At 50.2% G+C, this 24,801-nt stretch overlaps 1 protein-coding gene across 9 annotated transcripts in view; it reads right to left on the reverse strand.

The window, feature by feature from the left end:
- Zfp787 (zinc finger protein 787) overlaps positions 1-24,801 on the reverse strand; it is a 27,892-nt gene continuing 3,091 nt past the window's right edge. Inside the window, exons 1-4 of one of the 9 annotated variants that reach the window (NM_001379298.1) lie at positions 24,357-24,477; positions 11,574-11,662; positions 3,154-3,220; positions 1-1,683 (exon numbers count right to left, since the gene is read on the reverse strand). In NM_001379298.1, the coding sequence (NP_001366227.1) occupies positions 617-1,669 (1,053 nt within the window). In that variant the 5' untranslated portion in view covers positions 1,670-1,683; positions 3,154-3,220; positions 11,574-11,662; positions 24,357-24,477 and the 3' untranslated portion in view covers positions 1-616. Of the gene's footprint in view, positions 1,684-3,153; positions 3,221-10,794; positions 11,132-11,218; positions 11,310-11,573; positions 11,663-23,717; positions 24,478-24,801 lie in introns of those variants that run through there. The other 8 variants (NM_001379299.1, NR_166605.1, NM_001013012.2 and 5 more) reach the window with 8 other exon arrangements.

Raw genomic sequence — 24,801 nt, forward strand, 5'->3', positions numbered from 1 at the left:
TGGGACAATTGAATAATGCCATTTATTGCCCCCACATCCCTTTTTCCACTGCCAGGACCTCTCAATAAGACCGTGCTGGGAACAGGAGGCTACTTCACGCCTCTGCTACTGCAAATCCAAGAGGAAGAGGAACGACTTGGGCTAGAAAATTGATAAGGACCCATGGGGGGCAGAAAAAATAATGGATGGGACGGGTCAGACAGTATGATTAAAAGAAAATTCTAGAAGGGAAGGAAGCCCTTTTGATGCATAAGGCCAGGATTCCCTCCATTTCTTACGACACCGCAGCCCAACACCTGTAGTGGGGGTGGTCTTTCCCTTGAGGGTCTAGTGCCAATTGATCCTTGCAGTTCTCTCAGTCTCTGGCTCCCAGAATGGAAACCTACAAAGGGCCAGCCCACCAGGCGGTAGGGCGGGTCGGCAGAGAGGCTGTGGACAGTCCTGAGAACCCAATAGTTGCAGGTCCCCTCACACCCAGAACAGCACGGAGTAAGGAAGGAGACAAGGCCGCTGTTCCTTTCGGTCTGATTCTCTCTGGGCCTCCCTCGTGGTCTTGCACACTGGTAGTTCCCACCGAGCCCGAGGGGCCCTGTCCACCCCCCGGGCCTCCCCGTCCCTACCGGGCCTCCCCACCCCGACATTCGGCACACCGCGCACCAGCCGACTGGTCCTCTCCATCGTCCTCTCCACCCGCCCGATAGAAACTCTGTCCGCAGCTGCTGCAGACCGAAGGCGCCCCAACTGCATGGATCTTCTTGTGTCTCCGCAGTGCGGCACCCTGCACAAAGCCCTCACCACACTCCACGCAGATGTGTGCAGGCTCCTCACCAACCGCTACCCCGAGCCCATCCCCGTGCTGAGCGCGCTGGTGGGCCAACAGCCCAGCCCCGTGCCCAAAACCCTTCCCGCACTCCATGCACACATACGGCTTGGGCGCCGGCGCCCTGCGCGACCGTGTCCCCGTTGCCCGCGTCCCCACCCCAGCCAGAGCTGCGGCCGCTGCAGCACCATCCCCTGGCGGGCCCACCACAATAATGCCCTCGCCATCGCCCACTGGGATAGCGATTTCGCCGTCCGCTGCTGTGGCCTCCTCCGGTGCCTTGGCGCGCCGCACGCTGGCTGCCAGCACCTTGGCTGCCACACCTGGCCCTGACAGCTCTGGGTGCAACCGCAGGTGGCGTGCCAGGCTCTTGGGCTGGCTGAAGCCACGGCCGCAGCGCGGACACACGAAGGGCTTTAAACCACTGTGGGAGCGCCGGTGCTTGGCTAGGCTCTTGCTCTGTGTGAAGCTGCGGCCGCAGTCGGGGCAAGTATAAGGCTTCTCGCCCGTGTGGATGCGCTGGTGCTGCATGAGGTTGGAGCTCCAGCTAAAGCGCTTGCCGCACTCTGAGCAGGCATATGGCTTCTCGCCTGTGTGGATGCGCCGGTGCTGCACCAAATGCGAGCTCTGCGAGAAGGTCTTGCCGCAGTCGGTACAGGCATTGGGCCGCTCGCCTGTGTGCGTGCGCTGGTGTCGTGTCAGCTTCGACCAGTGGCTGAAGCTTTTGCCACACTCAGTGCAGATGTAGGGTGCTGGTGGCCGCGGCCTGGGCGGGGGCCCAGGAGGAGGTGCAGACTGGGGTGGGGACAGCTTGGTCGGGGGCCAGCTGGGGACGTCATCGTCATCCATGATGAGGATGTCCACTGCAAAGCAAGAGGGAAGGAGGAGGCAAGTCAGAGGTGAACATCCATGCGCAGGCTGCCAATGGATTCCAGCTTATTGAGTGGCCCAGGGCAGCTCTTCCTTTCGGGGTTCCTCCAACCTGGGGACTGCTGGGTTGTACCAATGCATATCCAGTACACCTTATCCCGTGTGACACCAACCACACAAGGCATTTCAAGTATTTCTGTGTTCATAATCCATCTCCCTAATACTTGATCTCCTTCCGAGTGGGTGTTGTCTCTGGTAGCCTTTCTCTAGATCTGCAGACCAATGCCTAAGGCTACAGGCCTGCATAAAGGTCTACCGACCAATGCTATCGAGGGCCAAGGGTAGGAGGGCAATGAGAAGCACAACACAGGTGGCACCTGAAACCCAGTGAGGATGGGAGGGCCAGGTCTGCAGGCTAGGAAGTACTGCTGTCACATCTGGACAACTCTAACTGTGGGTGAGAAACAGAAAAGGAGAAACAAGTTGGACAAAGAGGGTGGGACAGTAGTAGCTTAGGAGATATGCTAGCCCCTCTATCTGGGCATGTGAGGCCCACCCACATAGTTAGCCTCTATTACAAACTAAGTTGGACTGCCTCAAACACACACACCATGGACAACTACAATATAGGAGCCTTGGCCTGGACAACTGAAAACACCCACCTCTCAAGGTAGCCCAGTCTTTCTACACGTGTTCCTGTCCAAGGCCAACTCATCCTGCTCTTGAGGCCTGGGTGAACTTTGCCTGGCATCTGCTCTCCAGGGGCCTGGCCACCCCTCAAACTCCCTCTGCCTCCCCATTTCCCAGCAGAACCAAGGCCCACAGTCCTATGCCAGGGCCTCACCAGGTACCCCCTGCCAACCCACCCAGATGGCATCTCTTCTTTGTCAGGTTTTCACAGCCCCCAGGACACTCTCTTCCTCTTTCACCAGCTCCAAGTGCTCAAATGCTGCCTCAGAGATAATCCAGCAAATGAGTGGCTGTAGTCCACTTTGAGGCTGTGTCAAACCCACATCTGTGCAACCTGCTTCTTTTTGATGGGATGCTAGGGAGGTGGAACTTTGCAATGGGGACACATAACCATCAAAGTCAGGTTTCTGAGAAAAATGATGTGAATGGTCAATAGCTCCCCTTGTCAAAGTCCAAGAGATATGTAAAGCCACTTTTCTCCCTGTCAGGACTGGATTAACAGTGGACGTAAGGCAATGTCCCTGCTACAAGAAAAAATAAATTAAATAAATAAATAAATAAAATGGTCCAGTTTTAAAACCTAAGGAGGCCAGCCTAAAGCCATATAGATAATGACAATACACATGAAGACAAGGTAAGAAAACAGAGTCCCTTTAGTAAATATATACCTCATAGGCCCCTGTAGTTCCACTATAAAATGTTGCCTGCAGACCACCACAGCTGGGCCTCACTGGGAGGTGGGGGAGTTGTAGAAAATTCAAAAGGAGGCTTACGTCAAAGGTTAAGATGGGAACTCTCGAAGCAGCCTGGAGCTCATGTTCAGGCGCTGGCCTTCAGGGGCTAGATCAAAAATAAATTCACCAGAGGATAAAGATCATAGACCACGACAACTGACTGGAGGGCTGAAGCTGAAGTGACAGGGGTGGCTTGCAACAGTAAGGAGGGGACAGGTGAGTATACATTGTTGCTATGCCCTTCCTAGATATCCAGAGTCCTAGGCCACACACAGCAACTCTTAGCTGACTGCAAGGTTACAAGTACAAAGATTAAATATTCCCTCTTTGGTTGGCCCTAGTGTGAAGAGCTGCTTCCACCTAATTCCCACACCATCCTGGGAGAGGACCTGTGTGCACTCTCAACACGAGGAACAAGACCCTGCTGGACCCTGGGCCCTGAACCCTAGTCACTACTCTTTCTCCTGTCTCCCAAGCGCTATTGAAAAGAAATGCTATTAAAAACGTGGCTTTCTGTTTCCCTTTTTCCGAATACCCTGACCCTTATCAATCTCTCTCTCCCTCTAAGTCCTACCAACTGTTTTCAAATCCTCTTTAGTATCTGTAAATTCTTGGATCAAAACCAAGGTTCTTGTGGTCCTGTGCCCTGGCTACACTTCTTCCTCAGAAGAAATATTCCAGGTTCCAGGTGCCAGGTACGTGGTGATGGAACCAGAAAGCCAAGACTTGCAGTGGCCAACTAGATCTACTGAACAGCCACACTGGGTCATTGACTCAACCCATCTGCAGCAGTTCCCATCTCAGAGTATCCAGGGGGACTGTCCCAGCAAAGCCCTAGAACCTTCATGTTTCCACTTTAACCCCCAATTTCAGATGTACTGTCACTAGCCAGCCAGGTGACCCCACATGCTCAAGGCTGAGACTCACTAGTCTATCTAAGGCAAAACCAATTAGCATCATTCAAGTAGAAAACAAATGGAGACAAAGTGGCCAAAGCAGAGATATCTGCACAACTGTGTTTACTGCTGCACTGTTAATCACAACTGCCAAGAAATGAGGCCAACTTAGAAGCCCTTCCCCAAAAGAACGGATAAAGAAAATGTCTTGAATACATACAATACAATTTTATTCAGAGGTAAAGAATGAAATCTTAGGAAAAATAGCTGAAAGTATAATGTACAGGGTTAAGGGGATGGAGCTCACTTGCTGTGAAAGCAAAAGGTCCCAAGTTCAAATACCCAACACCTATGTAGAAGCCAGGCATGGCAGTGCAGTCCTGAATCTTCAATGCTGCCTAGTTGGTAGAGACAAATGGATTCTGGAAACTCCCCAGCAAGGCAACCTGAGTGACACATGGAACTTCAGTTTCTGTGAGATCTTGTCTCAAACTACCAGCTGAAGATCAATACAAGAATCTACATCTACAAGCATTGATATGTATACACAGAGAGAGACAGAGACAGGGAGACAGACAGAGAGAAAGAGACAGAGGCAGAGACAGAGAGAGAGAGAGAAAGAAACAGAGGCAGAGACAGAGAGAGAGAGAAAGAGACAGAGACAGAGACAGAGGTAGAGACAGAGACTGACTGACTGACTTAAATACACATGTGGAAGAGGAACGTAGAACAGGGGCGGGGCAGGACCAGACAGCAGAGGGAGGAGAGGAAAGCAGGAGGACTATCTAAGAGGGGGAAAGGGACCAGTCCCAAGGGTGGTGGTAGAAGTGGGTAAAGACGAAATACAGTAATGCATATGTGCTAAAGTGTCATAATGGCGCCTGGGAGACAACTGGGCAGGTAAATGTGCCTGCCCTAAGCCTGGCAATGTGAATTCAGTCACAATGCACACATGGTAGAAGACCACCAACGCCTTCAAGCTCTGCTCTGGCTTCCATGTGCATGGTGGTATGCTTGCCCCACACCCTCTCATACACACACAGACAAAATAGAACTGAAAACATTTTAAAGCTTAGAGATTCAGAGTGCCAGTGTACTGTGTGCATCTCTGAACAGTATTTGCAGTCATGACATGGAATCTGAATGTTGAATACAGCAAGAAGTCTGGGAGCTCAGGCCACAAGGACCTGCAGGGGGCAGAGGAGCATGCTATGTTAAGTGACAACCTAGGGAAGCACTGCCTAAGAACTGGAGAAGGCTGGTAAGGAACAAGAACTTTGGTCAGGCACAGTTCTTCCTTAGGCTCTGACTTTCCCTAAGGTGTCTGGTTATTCTGTTTAGTGTGCAGGTTTGTAAATAGGCAGATGTTAAGTGACTGGGGAGCTAATTAAAGGGTGGGGTTCCTTTTCAGCTGATGCTTGGAGGCTCTATAGGCCAGAACCTGTGCTCCACAGGACAGCAGGTTCTAAAGAGCAATGGGGTTTGAAAGTGATGCTGTGGGCATTTAGCAAGGGGACAGCAGGGTCAGCCTAGGAGGTCAGCTTCACTTGGTTGCACTGTCTCTGAAAAGATAGGGCAGACAACTTTTTTTTTACCTCAGTACGGTCTTCAGAGATGGCTCTGTGGTCAAGGGCACTTGGTGTCCTTGAAGATGACTCAGGTTTGATTCCCAGAACCCACATGGTGGCTCAAAGTAGCTCCAGTTCCAGGGGCTCTAATACCCTCTTCTGGCCACCCCAGGCACCAGGGAAACATGTGGTATACATAAACACACACAGGCAAAACACTTATACACAAAATAAAATTTCAGAACGTTAGAACCTGGGATATACGACTCTGCTAGCTATGCAGTACATCTGTGGGGCAGTGGACCATGCCAGGAAACCTGGTAAGGTCGAGTAGGTTCAGAAACCCCAACACCTCATACCTAAGGACAGGGAATATTTCACCTACTCCCAACCAGATTTCCTGGCCTGGAACAGATGACCACAACTCCCCACACAAAGAACATGACCCCTGGTCACGTAACACAGAACAGAATTCTCCATGCTAATGAGATATCTAGATGGGTTCTAGGGGTTAATCAATAAGCTTCCCTTCCAGGACACTCCTTCCTGAAAAGACATTTCATCTCTGGTCCACCCTGAGGAGGTTGTAAACACCTGTTCTCCACGATGAACAATAATAAACAGTTTAGAATCAAGCACTGTCTCTCTCATCAAGAACCATCGTGGGGGCCATGGAGGAAGCCTTCATCCTACAGAGCAACACTGCCTCCTAAGTCTCCTGCAGAAGGGCCCTCTAGGCTCCCCAGTCATTCACTGCTAAGCAAAGCCAGAGTTCCCTGTGCCCCCAGCTCCGGCCTCCCAAGGGCCCGTCCATTCCACACTCCACCCAGATTCTAGTGGCAACAGGACACCCAGAAGTTAGGGAACCCCAGCTTCAGTCTCAGCTTGCATCGTTTCTCACCTGCGCTGAAGTACCCATCTTTGGCTGCATTTTCCCACCCAAGCGGTGCTTCTCAAATACCCAGCACCTGATGTTGGCGTAGGGTAAAATGCTACCTAGCATTCTGTGTCTTGTCTGCCTGAGTGAGTTCACATACCCCAGCAACAAGACAGAACTCAGAACCTCACCTCTGGACCATTGGACTGGCAGCCCACCTTTGCCAGTCTAAAGACAGTCTTGAGATGCTGCCCGGTCCTTTCTCAGGAAGGTTCCTCTATCACCTTGAGACAACTCTTAGACCATAGACTAGCCGGACACAGAAGGGGCAGCTATTTTGTTTTGTAGGATAGCAGTTGTAATGATTTCAAGACACCCCATCAGGGTCAAGCTCTTGGATCACTTCAGGAGGTTGTAGGCAGAGCATTTGCGCCCAGTATTCAAGTGTAGGTTGGTTCTCTATTCTTCACCAAATGAATCTCTCCCTTCCTGATATCATAAGAAAGGCAAACTGCAGGCCTGGTTACACAGACCTGCAATCCCAAGCTATGTGGGAGGCTGAGACAGGTTTGAAAATTCAAGGCCTGCTTGAGCTAGGAGCTCAAAGCCAACTTAGCAAGACTCTATCTCAAAATACAAAGTAAAAGCAGGGCTGGGAATGTAGCTCTGTAGTAGCACCCTTATCTAAAATGTCTATCCAAGACTCTAGGTTGGATCCTCAGCAAAACCCACAGCAAAAACAAATGTTATGTTAAATTCACTTTGGCTAAACTGCCCCACTCTAGTGAGTGGGTACCTCCTCAAAGCTTATTGTCTCCCCTGGGCTCTGGTGCCCTCATCGTCCCATTCACCTTATATGCTTCACCTTATATATTCACCTTATATGTATGCTTCTTGCCCTAGGTCCTCCAAGAACAGCTGGCCAAAGCAGTCCTCAGGGAGTAAAATCAGGAGGTGCCTGTTTTTTGTCTTGTTTTCAAATAAAACTCCACACTGCCATATGAATCCTCATAAACCAAAGGTTTTTTGGGTTTTGTTTTTGTTTTTGTTTTTAAATTTAGGCTATTTAGTCCCCTCCTCTTCTCCATGGAGATGCTGCCTATCATCACCTTGTCACTGTGATGACAGAATCAGAGCTTAGCAGTCGCCTGTAGGATTGACCCATGGTGCCTTCTGGGGACAGCTACACTAAATGCCCTAAAAGAGGCTCTTTCCATTTTCACAGCTGTCTTCATAGGCAGGTGTCTGGGTGGCCAGCTAGTCCTTTGGCTCCAATGAAGCCCATGCTCACTGACACATTTTATATGTCTCTCCCTGGTCACTGGGGTTATCCAAAACTCAGTGAGCATTACATTTTCAGGAAAAGGCACACAGGCGAGGGACTTAACTGGCTCTTTGTCAACACCATTCAAATTCTTGGCTTACCCCTCTTACCCTGCATACTGCCATGTTTAGACTTCTGTCAGGCTTACGTGTTGCTGACAGGAAGTCTAACAGCTGCCTTTACTTTTCCTTATAAGTCATTCTGTCAGGAAGCTGGGTTTTGGTTTTACAGCAGGTGGGATAAACACAGGGCCCTAGGCATGCTACACAAGTGTGCTGCAACTGAGCCATACCCCAGCCCCCAGCTCTTTATAGTTCCTCACAATGTTTGTGACTTGTTCTCTCAACAGCTCTATTGCAGGGCAGGGCTCCTCACTTGAATTAAGTTTTAGGTTGTGTCTATATTGGCCATGTGCATGTTTCTGCGTAAATAAATACCACAAGTGTATAGGTAACCAAGAGGCCAGAGAGGGCACTAGATTCCCTGGAGCTGGAGTTACAGGCAGTTGTGAGCTGCCAGACATGGGTGCTGAGAATGGAACCTGGATCCTCAGCAAGAGCAGCAAAGACTCTTAAGCACTGAGCCATCCTTCCAGCCCATGAGTTAAGTTTTACCATGTACTCTATTCCTTTGCTTTGGATGTGTCAGGGACTCAGTCTAAGGTATATCACACTTTCTCTGCCTAAATCCAATACTCTTTACTCCATTTGCATCTTCTAAATTTTTCATTTTTGCTGGGCAGAGGTGGTGCATGCGTTTAATCTCAGCGGTCAGAGGCAGATGGATCTGAATTTGAGGCCTGCCTGGTCTATAGAGCAAGTTCCAAGACAGCCAGGGCTACACAGAAAAACCCTGTCTCAAAAAAAAAATCATTTTCATCTTGTAATTATCTCACTTTCACATTTTAAAAATAAATCTTACTTATATGTATTGGGGGTGGTGCTCTGGGGGTTCTGTGGGGGTGGGATATCAGACCGTCTGGAGCTGGAGTTACAGGTGGCTCTTCTGGAAGATGAGTTGTTCATGCTTAGACCTTTAGTATCTGGGGAACAATATGCTTATCCACTTGACTTCCTTTTAGTGGTTTATTCTGAGATGGTTTGGGTTTTGACTCAATCATCGCTGAGTTTGCTCCATTGAAGAGTTCTATGATCATGTTTTTCCTGCTTGCCATGTTCTCTATCAGCGCATCTAAGCAATCCAGACCTCTGGAAGGGTCTGGATTCAAAAGTAAAGGCTGAGCCACAGGCAGCCTGACCGTCCAAGGTTTTATGTACTCTCAGTAAGATGACCCACATGAAGTCTCACAATGATGACAGGACACACTAAAAGTGCCATTCTCAGCAGCAGCATTATGAACAGGCTTCCCAGAAATGTGCAAATTTAAGAGTAAACAAAAAAACAACAGGGATTCCTAAAACCCTGCAATCTAGTGCTCTGCCAATCTGACAACATGGCTTCCACTGTGCAGAGGCAGTGCTTGCTAAGAACCATTATTAGTGACGAGTCAGAGTGTGATAAACAGGCCAGCACTTGAATGATGCAGAGCCTAGGGAAAGCAACATCAGTGTGCTGGACAGCTCTGTCAACCTGACACAACCCAGAATAACCTGGACAGTCTCAACACAAGGTTGTCTGCACTGAAATGTCCTGTGCGTATGTCTGTGGGAACTTCATCAGCTAACTCATGTGGGAAGAGCCAGCCCACTGTGAGGGTAGCATTCCCCTAATCAGGGAAAATTAAACTATTAGAAATGGAAAGAAATCAGGCTAGAGAGATGGCTCAGCAGTTTTAAGACAGAGACCTCATGGTGGCTCACAACCATCTGCAATAAGATCTGATGCCCTCTTCCTGGTGTGTCTGAAGACAGCTACAGTGTACTCACATTAAATAAATAAATAAATAAATAAATAAATAAATAAGATTGATTGATTGATTGATTGATTTTAAAAATAAAATAAATGGAGAGAAATCCAACTGGGCCCAAGCTAGCAAACACACATTTATTCCCCCTGTTCCCGACTGTGGATGGGCTGTAACTAGCTGTTCCCAACTGTGGATGGGCTGTAACTAGCTGTTTCAAGCCCCCGACCTTGTGACGTCACAGCATGATGAACCTGGAATGAAAAGTTCAGATAAGCCCCTTCTCCCCTAAGTTATTTTATGCTGTTATTTTAGCATAGCAACAGACAGGAAACTAGGACAGTCAGTGTAGGGCAGTGGACCATGCCAGGAATCTTAGTAAGGCCAAGTGGGTTCAGAAACCCTGCAACCCACCTGAGGACAGTAGGTGTTTCACCTACTCCCAACCAGACTCCTGGCCCGGAACAAGTGACCACAACTCCCCATATAAAGAACATGACTGCTGGTCACGTAACACAGAACACAGAGTTCTCTATGCTAATGAGGTATCTAGATGGGTTCAGAGGTTTAGCTAATAAGCTTCTCTTCTAGGACACTCCTTCCTGCAAAAGACATTTAATCTCTGATCTACCCTGAGGAAGTGGTATACACCTATTCTGCACGATGAACAATCAATAAACACTTTAGAATCAAGGACTGTCTCTCATGAAGAACCATCCAGCACGCAGGCTGTGGGGAAGCCTAGGTCCCAAGTCTCCCGCAGAAGGCCCCTCAGGGCTCTTGGGCATTCGAGCTAAGCCAGAGTTATCGCCCCCCCAATCCCTAGTCCTGGGCGCATCTTTGCAGGCCCGGGGGGTGGGGTAGGAGGGAAGCACTTCGTTCTGACTCCACAGGTTCCCAGCTGGGAGTTTGGGAACCCCTGCCTCCTCAGTCTCAGCCTGCCTTGTTTCTCATCCTGGCTGGGGCGCCCATCTTAGGCTGCATTCTCTCACCCAAGTGGTGCATAAGCACTTCCCACACGCCCAACACCTGATGGCGGCGGTAGGGTAAAATGCAGCATAGCCCTCTGGGTTTCACCTGCCCAAGTAGAGTTCACACACCCTGGCGGTGAGACAGAAGTGGAACCTCAAGTCGGCATGAACTTCGAGTTGTCAGGATTGTGCCAAACTTTTATTGCAACCCCACACAAATGGGTATGTGGCAGTGTACAGGTGGAGGTGACAACAACCTTGGGCCATGACAGCAAAGTCTAAGGAACACTGAAGCAATGTGTTGTAAGCACCAATTTATTAACATGGAGAAAGCCAATGCCGTCTGCTCCAGGTGTCAGACACACAACTTGGCCCACTGTGCCTTCGCATGAGCTTTCTTGTCATCAGGCTGGAATCACCAGGGAGAGGGAGGAGGGTGTTGGTGGACCAGGATGGGTCTTACCCAAAACACCTAGGCTCCACGTAACCCACAGGTGAGTTTTTCAACCTAATAATGCTTTATTAAACAAAAAGAACACATGTTGCCAATGCTTAAAAGTGAATAATTTCATATTTAGCCCAGCCCACCCTTCCCAAATCTTACCATGTGACCTCAGATTCCCCTTCCCAGTCCTTCCCTCATTCATTATAACTCCCAGACCCTGGGTTTGGAGGCAGACACGGTACTCTTGGAACTAGAGCGGGAAATGGGACACAAAAGGGGTGCTCAACAATAGCTAGCTGCAGATATGACACAAAAGGTGGCTCCAAGGATCCGGGTGGTGCTATTAAAAGGACCCTTAGGGACCTGAACACCAGCCTCTCATTCTAAGCTGGGAGTGTGGGGCTCTTGGAGGGCAAGGGGCAGGAATCCAGGCACCCCAGAGTCACAAAGGATGGTTCCCTGGCCTGGTGGGAAAGAAGTGGGGTTGGTTGAGGGACCACCAAGGCCACCTCACCTGGGTTCTCATGACTGGCCATCTGCTGGTCCTCAGAATCCAGTGGCCCCGGAGACCAAGCTTCTTCTCGAAGCTCCATATCTGGGTCCCTGTTGAAAAGGTACAACACAGGAAGACAGAGATTATAGGTGCTGAACAGAACAAAGAACTCTCCAAAGCAGGCAGTCACCCAGCAGACAGGAGCCTGCATCGAGACAGTGGTGGCTCAAGCTGTGGCACCCCAGACTCAAGCTATAGTTTAGCCCCCATTTGCTACACAGGCCACAGCCACCCTCCTAGACCCCTGCCCAGCTCCCCCAGCTGTAAACAGGCAGAACAATTCCATGACTCAGTGTTCTCACGGACAAAGTGGAGGACAGAGGTGCATGGGGTTTCAACATGACCATGCAGATGTGACACTTGCTGGAAGAGTCCCACATGCCTTTACAGCTGTTAACACCCAACTAAGGACTCCTTAAAACGAGGATGCTCAAGTACAACTGGGAGAGCAGTGTCAGAACTCTATCTATTTCAAAATCAAAATACGAGCAACAAAAAGAAATTTCAAGGGCCAGGCATGGTGGTGCATGCCTTTAAATCCCAGCACTTGGGAAGCAGAGGCAGGGTGATCTCTGAGTTCTAGGCCAACCTGGTCTACAAAATGAGTCCAGAACAGTCAACGGCTCTGTTACACAGAGAAACCCTGTTTTGAACCCCCACCCCTCACATCCCAGAAAAAGAACTTCAGACACAGAAAGCCTAAACCTCCTGTATCAGGTATTGTGGACCGGTTTGCTGCCTAAATTTATACCCTAAGCCAACTGCAGGCAGTAGGGCTGGACAAGCCTGACCCACAATAGTAACTAATATGAGGGGGTCTTCTAGGCCAACCAGTGGGCCTAAAAAAAAGCCTGGACCAGGTCCAGCCCTCGGGAACTCCCTGAACCACAGACTCCCTACCAGCCCAGCCACCTGGGTGCCCTCAGCTGTATTCCTCCTGGCTCCTGAGAGCCTTTAAGCATGTGATGACAGCTGTCCCTGCCAGACTATGTTTGAGGCCTGTCTACCCACCCTTTACCCTCCTCAATTCTAGTGCCCCTTCATGTTGTACCAAGTTAGTCTGTCTTCAGACATCTATTCCTAGGCCAGCACTACCCATGGGACCTCCCACTCCCACAGCAGTGCCAAGCAGCCCAACTGCTCCAGAGAACAATGGTATGAATGAAAACACAGAAGAATGAAACTGGGCCAAGGAGAAGCTTAAAGGACAAAACTCGATGAATCCCAGTACTTGGTCCTGCCCCAAGAACCACACAAAAGTAACAAACAGACCAAAGTAGTCTCCAGTGCTGCAGCTGTCCAGGTCTGAACAGCTCTGTGCTGTGCACAAGGCAGAGATGTGGTGCAAGAGCTGCGTGCAAGAGCAGAGAACTGTCACATGGTTATCTCTCCAGAAGCTACTGGGAGAGAAAACAGCAAGATGTAAAGGGGAAAACTAGGAGGCTGGACAAATGTCAGCAAACCACAACAACCATGTGAATGTGTTAAGAGTCGGAGGGGCAGATAAGGCAGTCATGGGTCATAAGGGTATGACACCAACAGGTTCATAGAAGTTGAGTCTAAGTCTCTTCCATTCTATTCATTTTCGTCATCTGACAACCTTAAGGACTATACAACAGAACACACAGTTGTGTGGGCAAAAGCTGACAAAATGGCAGATCCCCACCAGAACATACCACCAGGCAGGCATGATTTCAGCTCAAGGTCTGTGGAGACAGGAATGACTCCCTTTTCTTCCTGAAAGCCAAAGCAGAGCTTCCTCTTGAGACACAGCCTCCCTGTTCCAGGGGAATAAGCTACCTTATCAGAAACAAGCACCAAGGGCAAGGGACCTCTGCACAAACAATCCTCCGCATCCACACTCCATAAGAAACCCTAGTCACCAGCACAGAACAAACCCCAGGCCCAATGACCCCCGGGGGCCTTGCTTTCACATGATACCTACACATGTAAGGAGGCACCCGAACTTTCTTCTAGTCAATCTGCTCTACGTCAGCTTTTTTCTCAGACACAGCAGTGAACTCTTCGGTCTCCCCTACATAAAACCCAACGCTTCCAGGCCCCCAGGTGGCACACCATGAACATCAAAACTCCAAAGGAAGCTAGGTGTAGTGGTGCACACCTGTACCTTCCCAGCACCTGAGAAGTAGAGGCAGGAGGATCAGAAGTTTCAGGCACACCTCAGCTACATAATGAATCAAAAACCACTGGGTTACATGAGATCTTGGATCTTTTTTTTTTCCCCCAGGCACGGTTTCTCTGTGTAGCCCTGGATGTCCTGGGATTTACTCTGTAGATCAGGCTGGCCTTGAACTCAGAAATCCGCCTGCCTCTGCCTCCCAAGTGCTGGGATTAAAGGCCTGTGCCACCACTGCCCATCGAGATCTTGTCTTAAAAGTGAAACAAAAGACAACTCCACAAAGAGAACTTGCAAGTACACTGGGAAAATGTCAGATGGCACTGCCGCTCTGCAAAACAGGACATTTCTCAAGCGGTAAGCAGTTACCAAGTAACCTATAGTTCCATTCTTGGCACACACCCAAAGAAAACACCCACTGCACAACATCATGAGTGGACAGGCTGCAGTGCTGTGTGTGGCAGCTAAAAAGCAGACACCAAATGCTAGAAAAAGTAAATAAGATCTAAGCCTATTATTCCATATGCATAGACTTCCCAAGGTCATTAAGTCCAGGACAACATGGTTGCATGAAATGCCAAAAGTCACTGAGCCAGGAGTCACATGGTGTATGGCTCCATGTGCATAAACTGCCTAACATCACAGAGCCCAGGGTCACCAGGAATAGGTTTCTGTGTATGAACTGCCCAGGATCACTAAGCTCAGGATCAAATACCCAGTCAATCGCATGGTGTAAGATTCTGTGTGAGTGAACTACTCAAGGTCACTAAGACCAGGGTCACGTGGTGTTGGAGTCCATGGGTATGGACTCTCTAGACAAGTCCGCAGACAAGCAGACTAGTGAGTGGCTGCAGTTCGAGGACAGAAGTGGCAGTGACCATGAGAAGATGGGCTTCCTGACAGGTAATGGAAACATTTAGGACTAGACAGCAGTAATTGCTATGTAACTGAATATATTAACATACCACCCAACTGTGTGCTTGCTTTAAAGCAACTTATTTTCAGGCGTTGCAGTGGTGGCACATACTTTTAATCCCAGCATTAGGGAGGCAGAGGCAGGCCAATCTGAGTTCAAGGTCAGCCTGGTCTATGGAGTGGGTTCCAGAGTAGCCCAAGCTGTTACACAAAGAACTCTGCCTCAGGGGGAGAAAGAATAATAATAAAACACTAGCACATTTTCAGCACACAAAAGCCGTTAATAGAAAGTAAACTTAAGTACACAAGTACCTAAGTGGGGGAAGGAAGGAAGGGCAGGACTTGAGCTGCAGGTACTGCTAGGAGTCAAAGAGGTGGAAGAGAGGGTTGGCCTGTGGAAGCTGGTTAGTTGCTGAGTGTGATACTGTGTTCTCACTTTAAAAAGCTCAAGCAGCTGGGAATTCCCAGCTCCATCCAACTTCCTACAGGAAGGAGGGGTGGCGGGGGTTGGGAGGGGGGTGTTAGCCTGTCTGTATTCTACTCTTCTCACCCCTGCAGAATGTCTTCAGTGGTCAGAGGAGGGCAGCCTCTTTCCCCAAAACCAGGAAGCCTTACTATACTAACCAGGCAGTAAAGCAACCGCCAAGGAAACCGATGCCCGAAAAAGAGCTGGCAGGGTTACAGGCTCGGATGCAGAGCCTAACCTGTGTTGGCTGGAAAAGGTTTGCTAGCCTGACCAATTTTTTCCTACTGACTCCATGATGTCTCCCTTCAAATGGTCACATTTCATATCTTCTGAGTCAGCTATATGAATGACAATTTAGGTATGCACTATCTGGCCCATTACAGGAAAAGTTTAGTTGACTTCTAATGTCAATGAGCAAGAAATGCAAAAATACGGGCAGCTTTCAAAGCCAAGGACTAAGGGAGTCGTGAGGAAAAGCCATGGGTTGGGAGCACAGCCAAGAGGAGGCAGCCTAGCTTATCTACAGGCCATGTGCTGCTGTTGTTGATTATTGTATAAGTTCCTCTGAACCAAGGGAGCAGACATCCACTCACTACACTGGTGGGTCCAGGATATAGGAAGGGCTGACTCCTATCCCATGGGTCAAACACTATATAAAATGTTCTGAAAGGGGCTGGGGAAATGAAAAACTCAGCCTGAAAAGGCCTGTCACAGAAAGCCTGAAGCTCAGTTCCCAGCACCCATGTAGAAGCTGGATATGGCAGAACACCCATACCTCACTGCTGGGGAGTGGAGACATGGGGTTTCCTGGTTGGTGACCAGGCAGTCTAGCAAAATGGGGAGCTTCAAGTACAGTCAATGACAGTTTTAAAAATGAAGAAAATACCTGGGAAAGACTTGCCATCAATGTTTCCGAAACACACACAAAGTGCCCTGAAAATATTAACTTCAGAAATGGTAGGCATTCTTTTTCTCCTGCCTTGTTGCATAACCTTTTGCTCTGCTCCAGGCCCCTACCAGCAAACTGACAAAGAAGTGCAGCAGGTCACACAACACTGGAACCTGGGTTTATCTGTGGGGTAGAGGCAGATTTTCACCAAGCCTCAAAGGTGACCCTCTTATGTCTGTCCTCTCTGGGTAGCAGAGCTGTAGGACCATCTAGGTGGCTGTCAAGAGCAGGACAGAGTGTTCTACAGGAGCTGACAACACCTGGCCGACTTAAGCAAACAAGCTGAGAGCAGGCCTGATACCAGACAAAAGGCACACACCTCTCTTCACCTGGAAAATACCAACCTGGAAGTTCAACCGGTGCTACCACAGCTGCACACTGTGACCCTGAGCGTGTCAAAGCTCCCAAGGCCTCAGCTGTATCCTGAAACAACAGACGTTTCACAGCGCTGTGGGAAGCCTCCAGTGGAAGCAAGCTTATGAGGATCAATCAGGGATTTGTACTCTTGCAAAGGGTTCAAAAAGGATACCCAGTCCTCCCATGTATTCATCCACCCATTCTTAAACTACTGGCCCTCTTGTTCAAGTTCTTCAAGTGTGGGGCCGACTCAAGATCTCACAGCAAGGGGAACAACAGATGTTGCATCTGCAGGGGAGGCACAGAGGAACCAGGGGAATCTTAGGGGCCACAGCCCAGCTCTGTAGTTTCATGACAGCTCCACAGAGAAGGGCCCCATCCTGAGCACAAGAAAACTCCCAAGATGTGAAAGGATGTTCAGTGGCAGAGCTCACACCTGCATGACAGAGACCCTAGGTTTGATTTTCTAGGTTCAGTCTCCAGAATACCTAGAGAAATGAAAAGCAGTCCAGGCAACAGGATGCTAGGCACCTTCTGACCAGGACCCCTGGAAGTGCATCGCACCCCCTTTTTTCCTCCTCTCCCTTCTCAGCCAGCACCTCCAGCCTCTACAGATGTTCACCCTGCTCTGACCTCCACCTTGCAGAGGTAAAAGGAATGGCACTCTCCCTCAGCCCCCACCCATCCCAGCAGGGCCCTTAAGCAATCCAATTAGCACATGGATCTGACAGAGCTATTAAGCCCAGACAAATTATTGTTATTATTGTTGTTATTAGGTCCCACCCACCCCCCTCTGGATGCCTGCCTACCAATTATCCCCTTGCTTTCTTCTGCTGCCAATCTTGCTTCCTCTTCCCCCTGCCTGCCGGGCCTGGGTGCAGAAGCAGCCCCTCCTGCCCCGCAGCCTCTCACCCTCATTGCTTCCATCTTCCAGCCTGGTATGCCTCACTCCTCTCCTCGCACCCACCAGCAGGCAGGAGTGGTGACATGCCAATGCACCTCCTTCCTTACCAACCAGTCATCTCCAGGCCACCTGTTCTCTACTGGTTCTCATTAACAAACACTATCTCTGACTTCCATGTCACCAAGTGCCCCCATCTACTTCTGAGTCTCAAGCACCCTCTCTACCCACACCTACATCCCTGGTTCACCAGCAAGGACTTATCTCCCAACCAAGCCATTGCCTCCTCCATGTGCCCACCCCAGGACCTGCTTCTGGGTGCCTCCCCCCACTGGCACCCCAGTTCTGGATCTAAACTAAGCCTCTAAAGACCCATCAACTCCATGACCTTAATCTTTGTAATAAAAATTACTCAGTTCAAATAACGCAAGTAAAAAACTGAGCAAACAAGCTGCAGCAGATGGCTCAGTGGCTGCACAAGCCTGAGGACCAAGTCCAGAGCTGGAACCCTAGGGCCAGGAGGAACAGCCAGGCCTGTTTGGGGAGAGGAGCTTGCAAGGCCAACTAAATAATCTACCCAAAAGAGTGAGCTCCAGGCTCAATGAGACCCCTGTCTCAAAAAACAGGGTAAAGAGGCTGGAGAGATGCTCCAGGAAGAAGGACCTGGGTTTGGTTCTCAGCACCCACATGGCACCTCACAACTGCCTATAACTCCAGTGCCAGAAAGAGGATCCAATGCCCTCTTCTGGTCTCAAGTACTTGCCTACACATGGCACACATAAGCAAGTACATATCATACATGTCAAGTAGATGAGTAAATAAATCTTTAAAATATAGAAGTGACTGAAGTCAACCTGCATACATGCTCACACTCATAACCATCTACAGGAATGAGCACAAATACAGACCATACACAAATCCCACCCGGGCAAAAGATCTGAATAGCCTTTTCTTCAAAGACATCCAAATGGCCAGTGAGCACACGAAAAGATGCCACCACAGGTAAATTCAAGCAGAACCACAGAGAAGCTCCATACTACAGCTCAGTGTCATGAGAGTGCTAGTGAGGACGGTGAGAAAGCAAGCCTCTGGCTTGGCTGCAGAGAGGGCAAGTGGTGCACCTGCTTCAGGAAACACCTGGAAGTCGCTGCAGGTTACACATCAATCACCCATCAATGCACCCATTTACTAGTAATGGAAATCTACAGTAATGGAAGGAAAAAAATCCTGCCACATGGAACTCTAGATGTCAATGTTCAGGGAAGCCATAAACCCAAAAGCCCAAAAGAGCCAATACAAATGGCCAACATGTGAAGCACGGCACATAGCCACAAAAACACACACAAAGTTGAACCTCCAAGGCTTTCTGCTTGCAAAGCAAGCCAAATCCAGAAAAACATATACTGCTCAACTCTATGTAAGACACCTAAAATAAGCAAACCCACAGAGCAACCTATCCATTGAGACCCCTGTTGGGGGTCACATATCAGATATCCTGCATATCAGATATTTAACTAATAACTAACTAACAGTAGCAAAATTAGTTATAAAGTAGCCACGAAAATAATTTTTATGGTTGGGGAGATGTCACCACAATATGAGGAACTGTACTAAAGGGTCCCAGCATTAGATGGTTGAGAATCACTGCCATAGAGAAAATACAATGGCTCCTAGGGCTAGGGCAGGTGGAAATTTTCTAAAATCTCTTGAGACGAATACAAAATGCAGTGAACATGGTAAAAGCCATCAAATTGTTCTAAAAGGTGAATTTATATTATGGAAGGGATCCCCCTAATTCAGTAAAACTGCCATAGGCAAGAAACACTATCATGCCTAAACAAGCCCCATCACACACCCCACTAGCCACAAAACCAAAATTCACACCCGATCTCAAAAGACCCCAGTGTGGCTTTGGTTTTACATACTCCCATCTTCCAGACACCCCAATATCACTATCTACCCCTGCTCCCCTCTGAAGAATCCTGCCCCTGATTTTCTAGCTGCCTGCTCCTCCTCCCCTCTCAAGGGCTGACTCAAGTATTTCCTCTTCCTGTGCCCAGGACCCACCTCCTATCACATGCCGGCTTTGTACCATCTCTATCCTCTTTCTATTTCCTTCTGGGATCTCTGAGGGCAAATATTAAGGTTACTTACCATTCCAGAATATGTTACATAGGTGGCCCTTAGCCAGCCTCTCAGCCCACTGTCCTGCTGTCCTTCACTAGGATACTCCTTAGAGCAACTATTCTGCCTTCCCTTGTCTGTGTGTGGCCTTTCCCCCCACTCCAAGCCTTTCAACTCCCTCTTTAACCAAGTCCTACATCCAGAACCAGACCAAAGCTGAGCCTTCATCTCCTCAGTCCTCAGGCAAGACCTCACCACTCAGCAGATGCATCCCAGTGTCTGCCATCACTGGGCTCTTAGACTTGATCCACAAGGATGAGCTTGTAGGGACTGCTCCATCTCATCCAGCTTTGGTAGTCACACTTTGAGAATACCATCTGCACCCATCCATATCTGAGGCTGTATTTAGACATGTCATGGAGCCAATTCCTGGTCCTCCTGGTCTCTCCTCCAGTGTTCTGGTGGATGAGATCCTCTGATTCCTAACTGGTCAGCACACCCACTTCCTGTGGACTCTAGTCCCTTCAGGAGAGTATGGTCACTGTCAACCAAGGCTAGCAAGGCCTGTTTGGCAAGGACATGAAGTAAACATGGTCAGGACAGAGAAAAACCTTGGCCCCACCTAGCCCAGGAGAGCCTTCTAGCTTCTTAATCCACTGTAAAGCTGTGGCACACCTGGCACGCAGCTAGAGCAGCCCCTGAGGAGCACCCTGCTCCTTCCTGGCCAAACACAGCCAGGAAGCAGAAGCCAAGTCAAACCTGGATCTGAGCACTAGCTCTCAGCCTCAAATATGTCTGCAGATCTTGACTCACTCCTGAGCACCTCAATTCTTTTTTTTACCTCCCCCGCCCAGCACCTCAATTCTTAGCCAGTGGAAAGGAACTGAAAACTGCCCAAAAGCAAAACCCTCTTTAAGAGTATACTGTGCACGCTGGATGATTACAATGTCCCTAAGGATTTATTGATAACAACAAGCTAACCCAGAATGGGGGTAGAATGGGACACCAACAGTATCCAACCCAAAACCTGGGTTTAGTGGAAGGGGCATAAAGGAATGGTGCCTCCTGCTCAACTTTTCTGTGAACCTAAAACCCTCAAAAACACTACATTACATTTTGCATTACAGGGCTATCTCAGCCCTACCCTCTGGGCTGGGCTGTTTTCTACCTGGCCTTATACCTCTCTAGATCTGCTGAGGTAACATGCCCATGTGCCAAGGCCCAGTATCTAAAGTTCCTCCCTTGGGAAGCCTTCCCAACTCCTCCCTTCCCGCTGCTGCAGCTGTCTTCTGTAGCCAACAGTACAGATCACATTCACCAAGCACAGATTAAACCTCAAGCTGTGAGGTACACGGTGCTATAAGCTCATAAGCTTAGATCCTGAGCGCCTGAACTGCCAGGGAAAGAGGCCAGAGGACAATCCCTACAGGCAAGCTGACAGGGTAAGAACCTACCCCACTGGTGACCAACCATGTGACCTAGCCAAGGTGTCTCATCTCACCCCAAGCCAGTAGTAAATTGTGACACATGTCCAGTATTGAACACGAAACCTGAGGCAGGCACCTTCAATTCCATTCGATTCAATTCAATTTGAGGAAGCATTTCTTCCTTCCTTCCTTTCTTCTTTCTTCCTTTCTTTTTTTCTTTTTTTTTTTTTTTTTTGGTTTTTCAAGACAGGGTTTCTCTGTATAGCCCTGGCTGTCCTGGAACTCACTTTGTAGACCAGGCTGGCCCTGAACTCAGAAATCCTCCTGCCTCTGCCTCCCGAGTGTTGGGATTAAAGGCATGCGCCACCATGCCCGACTTCCAGGAAGCATTTCTTGCACACTATCACTGCTATACCTGTTTCAGAGACGAGAAAGCCAAGGGCTAGACAGCTGAGGGGCTAATACAAAGTCTTACAGCCACAGAGCAAACACGAAGTCAAACTTGGGTAGGCCAGACTTCCTCTCTGGACACCGGCATTTGCTCCCAATTAACATCTGCTTCTGTTGGCTGAGTTTAAGCTCCTATGGGTTTCCCTCCCCCAAGCATCACAAGGAATTTCCAGAAGACTGAGTCCTCAAAGGAGAGTAGGAACTATACTCTGCCCTGACCAACTGATCCTGCACACAAACCCAAACTTATGCTCTCAGCAGCCTTGCCCTTAGCTTTGAGGCTGAGATTTTATCTGATGAGCATCTAGTCCCCAGCATTATCCCCTGTAAGGCAGGCACTCCACACCAGGAACAGGAGAGAAGCCACTGTTCTGGGAGCCCAAAGGGAGAGGCCAAGGCAGAGACAGAATAGGAAAAGCACAGTGGCAACAGGGTCACCCAGCCCACTTGGACAGGGGCTAGGATCTACCTCAAGGTCATAACAGCTCAGCTTGCACTCGTCCTGCTGGCTAGTGAGGCCTCCACTACAGTTGGCACAGATCTCAAGTCTCCCTACCCATTCCAGCCACCAGTATTAGTCACCTCCGCTTATTCTACTCTGCTTATCCTATTCCAAATCATCCTACTATAGGTCTTCTATAATGCGGCCAGGTCTCAAGAGTCTTCCAGCCAGCAGCCCTGTATGCAGTCTCCTAACATTTTACCCACGGAATAGGGAACCAGGAGCCCAACCCAATGGCTAGCACTTAAGAATAGGGCTGTAACCCCAGATCCAGCATGCCCAACAGAACTAAAGGGGTGGCACTACAATCACAAAGCTACACATACTGTATCCTGAAACTACTTTACGGCCTAGGGCACACAAGTACCAGCAAGTAGGTGTCCTATCTTGCCAAAACTAAGGTGACCACTTCTGTCCCAGGGTGTCAAGAGAACTCTGTAGCAGGTGCCTGCCAACCTCTCAAAGCAAGTCATCAAATGTTCAGTCTCTCCTAAATATGGAGGCCCAACACCTGGTGCATCCCTAGTCAGTCAGAGGATGACAATGTGGGTTTGGAAAGTCTGTGAAGTGTGTCTGGGACCCACAGAGCTATGGGTGCCCATTAGTGACTACAGAGTTACTGATGGCCTTGAGCTCTATACATTCTGCCATCTCCCATAAGTCTCAGGGTCCCCTTGTCCAAGACTCAGCATCCACGTCCTGTAGGGCCTAAAACGCTCAGGGACACTCTGGCATATCTCCCTATTGTCCTAAGCTACTGCAAAACAAGAACTACAAGAGCCTTGTCAAGTTGGCCAGTGTCACCCACCAGCAGGCCTGGCCCATGGAAACCTTGAGAACAGCCCTCCAACCCACATCCCCACCAGTGAAATTCAATGCCCTGGGGTTAGTGGAGTTTGTAGTCTTGATGGACTGGGCATAGTCAGGGAACTGTAACAGTGTAACAATTAAGTAGTGGAAACAGCCTGGGAAAGGGGGAAGTGACACATCCAAGGTCACGGAACCATAAACGAGCCAAAATTGGAACTCAGGAGCTGGCTCCAGAGACTTTTTGAACTTTTGCCTGAAAGCAAAAGTATGAAAACCCTTGCTCTGGGTGTATCACTTTAACACCTCTATTGTGTCCTCGTGAGGAATGGCATGAAATTTCTTATCTATGGCTGCAGAACTTAGGAGCTGAAGCGAGGAATTGAGCTTCAGAGCTCGTGGGCAATATTCCCAGTAGCTGCAAATCATTCTTGAATTTCACCATGGGCCAAGCCTGAGGATATACCCTTCTCTGCTCAGATGGAGAACACATGAGATAAACCAAGTCAGAATCTAATGTGAAAGTTCTCTGGGCCATGGCAGCACAGCACTCAGTGACTCCAGAGAAGCAGGAGGGGAAAGTTACCTGCACTTGACCCAAGAGGCTTAAAGCTTTCCCCAGAGCAGAGGCCAGATCTCAGCTAGATTCTCAACAACGCCAAACATGGAGCCTGAATCAGAAATTAAGGGGTTGGGGGAACCCATCAGGTCTGCGTTTTTAATAACGACCTGGGCAATAACGCCTAAGGTCGTCCTGGGTCAGGTCTCAGCTCCTGCTTTCCAACCCCAGTTCATGTTCATTTTCCTATCCTGGTGTTAAGACAGGTGTCAGTTCACTCCCCACTCACTTCTTCGTCTGTGGATCACTTTTCCGACTGACCTTTTGTAAGTGCTGGGGCACACATTCCCGGGGCTTGGGGGTCACCCTATGACCTAACTCTTGTACAGATTGGAGGTGGAGGCGGGAGGTCTGCTAAGGGGCGGGGCTCCGCGCTGGACCCAGCCCTGTGTCCGCCCAGGGGAGGAAGGCAACAGTCCAGGCGGCCCAGGACGACCCACACGGTGCTGACCTTGGCCTGGCGCTTCCCCTCCCAGGACGTGTTTCCTGCCGCCGGTCAGCACGCGCGGGGGAAATAGATGAATGAGCCTCCCGCCACCTGCATCCCGTAATTACTCGCTGGATCAAAGGCCAGCGCATGGCCCCCGAGGCAGCAACGGGCCAGGCGACTCGATTTGAGGAAGGAGAGGACTTGGGAGAACTTGGGCCGAGACTGACCATGGGCCGCCGTTTCCGGTCAGCCCAATCCAGGCGGCGGGGTCTCTCCCCACATCAAGCCTCGCCCCCGCAACAAGTCCCTGGCACTTCCGGCCATGACCGGCTGCAAGTCCAGTCCGGGTGGCCCGGACCCCACCGGTTGGATAACCCAGGTGCCTGCCGGCCCAGCACTGCCGCCGGAGTAGCGCACGCGCATTGTCCCAGGCCGCGGCGCCAATCTCTCCCGCGCGCGCGCGCGAACTCCCCGGCCGCGCGCCCGCTCACGCCCACCCCCCCCACACACACCCCTAACACGACACGCACGCGCACTAGTCCGCTCTGCCGCGCTCGCCCTCCCGCCTCCCCACCCACCCCCGTCCGAAGCCCAGCTTCCCGACGCGCTCTCATCCCAGCCACTCGGCGCACGCCCCCCTGAGCCCGCGGCCGCCCTCACCTCCGCGGCCCCGGGGCCGTCACGCCGCACTCTTCCTCTCGCCTGCCTCGCGGATGGTGGCAGCGGCGGCAGCGGCGACTCAGACCCTGGGGTCAGGGGGACGGGCGCCCAGGCCGGAAGTGACCTTCCCGGCCGCTTCCGCTCGCGCCTCTCCCTCTCCTCCCCCTCCCAGGCCGCCACCGCTACCTCGCCACTCTAGGCAGAGGAGCTCCAGGACCCCTGACCGCTACCCCCTCCGGCTCTATGGTACGGAAAGGCGCCTCGGGACGCTACTTCCGGAATTATCTAGGACCCAGGTCCTCCGTTTTGCTCTATGGCGCCTCGCTCCGAGGGGCTCGGGCCCCGCCCCCTCCCCGGACAGAAGGCTGGGCTCGACCCGTTAGGCGCACACTTCCGGGTGTCGGGGCGGCCCCCAACCCAGCCTCGTCGCTCGCGCCTGCGCGGT

Source organism: Mus musculus, chromosome 7, assembly GCF_000001635.26.
Source record: "Mus musculus strain C57BL/6J chromosome 7, GRCm38.p6 C57BL/6J".
Taxonomy (NCBI): domain Eukaryota; kingdom Metazoa; phylum Chordata; class Mammalia; order Rodentia; family Muridae; genus Mus; species Mus musculus.